At 64.4% G+C, this 1,880-nt stretch overlaps 1 protein-coding gene across 1 annotated transcript in view; it reads left to right on the top strand.

Annotated features, from left to right (window-relative positions):
- The first annotated feature begins 479 nt into the window (after positions 1–479).
- TMEM82 (transmembrane protein 82) overlaps positions 480–1,880 on the top strand; it is a 2,950-nt gene continuing 1,549 nt past the window's right edge. The window contains exons 1-3 of the mRNA XM_009995774.1: positions 480–558; positions 632–704; positions 1,175–1,349. Coding sequence (XP_009994076.1) covers positions 480–558; positions 632–704; positions 1,175–1,349 — 327 coding nt within the window. The remainder of the gene's footprint in view (positions 559–631; positions 705–1,174; positions 1,350–1,880) is intronic.

The following is a 1,880-nucleotide window of genomic DNA, read 5'->3' on the forward strand; positions in this document are numbered from 1 at the left end:
GGGACGAGTTCAGCAAGATGGTGCAGCAGCAGCAGCCCCCGGGGCCCTAGGAGGGGCTCCCGGCCCCGCTGCTAATAAAGGGTTTTTTTCTATTTTTTTTTTTAATTATTATTTTTTTGCATTGTTTTGGGGTCTTTTGGGATGGTGCACGGAGGGGAGGGGGGGAAAGGCAGGGGTTGTGCCTGAAAATGCTGCAATGGATGGGACTGGAGAGGGAATCGGGTGATGCTGAGGTGGGGGGGTTGGAGGTGCTGGTGGTTCCCCAGCCCCAGCATGTGAATCCCATCACTCCCATCTTCTCCCCACCATCGTTTATCTCCTCCACCGGGGCAGCTGGAGCTCAGCTCCCCCAGCCAAGGCTCCAGCTGCCCTGACTTGCCCCAGCAATGATTGACTAGCCCGGGGGGGCCGCTCCCAGCCTCCGCCCCGTGGACCTTGGAGCCGGGGCCTGGTCATGCTGTGGTTCCTCTCCACTGGAAATGTTTTCTCTGGGGTCCTGGTTGCCACCGTTGCCCGGGCTGGCCTGGGGCTGGGCCCTGCTGGATGCGCTCCTGCAAGGTGAGAGCCCTGGGGTGGCACGGGGACAGCCTGGGGGGACACCAGTGACCCGCTGCTACCTCTTTCCCCACAGGGTTGGTGGGTGCCTGTGCTGTCTCTGTGCTCTGCAGCCTCCTGAAGGTTTATCTCTACACCCAGTGCCTGAAGTAAGCACCGGCCCTTCTGCCCCCCCACCCCGGGAGGATGGCTTTTTGGGAATCTCCTTTTGGGATCTCCTTTCTGGGGATCTCCTTTTGGGACCTGCTTTTGGAACTGGCCCAGGCTGCCCAGGGCAGGGGTGCAGTCCCCATCCCTGGAGGGGTTTCAGAGCCGTGTAGATGTGGTGCTGAGGGACGTGGGGCAGTGGTGGCCTTGGCAGGGCTGGGGGAAAGGTTGGACTGGATGAGCTTTAAGGTCTTTTCCAACCAAAACAATCTCATGATCCAGTGTGGGGAGGGCTGCTCTCAGCACCCATGGGTGCTGGTGGTGACCTGAGCAGGACAGGCTGCACCCCCCTGTCCCCACTGGAAAGCGTGGGGATTGGAGTGGGGGGTCTCAGGGGCTGTCACCCCGCTTTGGGTTGGTGGAGGAGGACAGGGACATGGTGTGCATCCGAGGTGTCCCCCTGTGCCCGCAGTGACCCGGAGAGGCAGGCGGAGGCGGGGGCCCTGCGGGCGCAGCGGCGGGGGCTGGAGCTGCTGCGGGTGCTCGTGCTGATGGGGGTCTTGGCCATGGTGGGACCCCGGGTGGCCGCGCTGGTGGTGCTGGAGTTCTCCCTGCGCGCCGTCTCCACCCTCCTCTCCCTCGGCAAGGTGAGACTGGACGAGGGGGGGAAACTGAGGCACGGCGGGGCGGTGTGTGTGTGTGGGGGACACTGCATCCCCAGGCAAGTTTGCAGCAGGCGCGGGGGCTGCGGGGAGGAGACTGTGCCTGGCTCTGCAGCCGCGCATCCATCCCCTTGTGTCTGCAACACCCCTGGGGAGGACGGGGGGGGCAGCGTGGAGAGGACACGCAAGGCTTTGCAACCACACCTCCCCTGGTAGCGCTGCAGCGCCTGCAGGGACGGTGAGGGCTGTCGCACCCCCCAAATAATGCATCCCCCTGCTTGCAGCACCCGTGGGGCATGGAGGAGGTGATGCATCCCCCTGCTGCGGGGACAGGGGGGTGGCTGGCACGCAGAAAACCACGCGTGGTTTGGCACGATGCCCTTGCAGCGCCCGTGGGGGTGTGGGGAGGCTGCAGCGGGGAGGGAGCCGTGCGTGGCTTTGCAGCCGGTTATCCCCTTGTTCCTCCAGCGCCCAGGGGGCTACAGAGAGGCTGCAGCGACGGGGGAGTCGTGCGTG

Source organism: Chaetura pelagica, unplaced genomic scaffold, assembly GCF_000747805.2.
Source record: "Chaetura pelagica isolate M959 unplaced genomic scaffold, ChaPel_1.0 scaffold234, whole genome shotgun sequence".
In the NCBI taxonomy this organism is placed as follows: Eukaryota; Metazoa; Chordata; class Aves; order Apodiformes; family Apodidae; genus Chaetura; species Chaetura pelagica.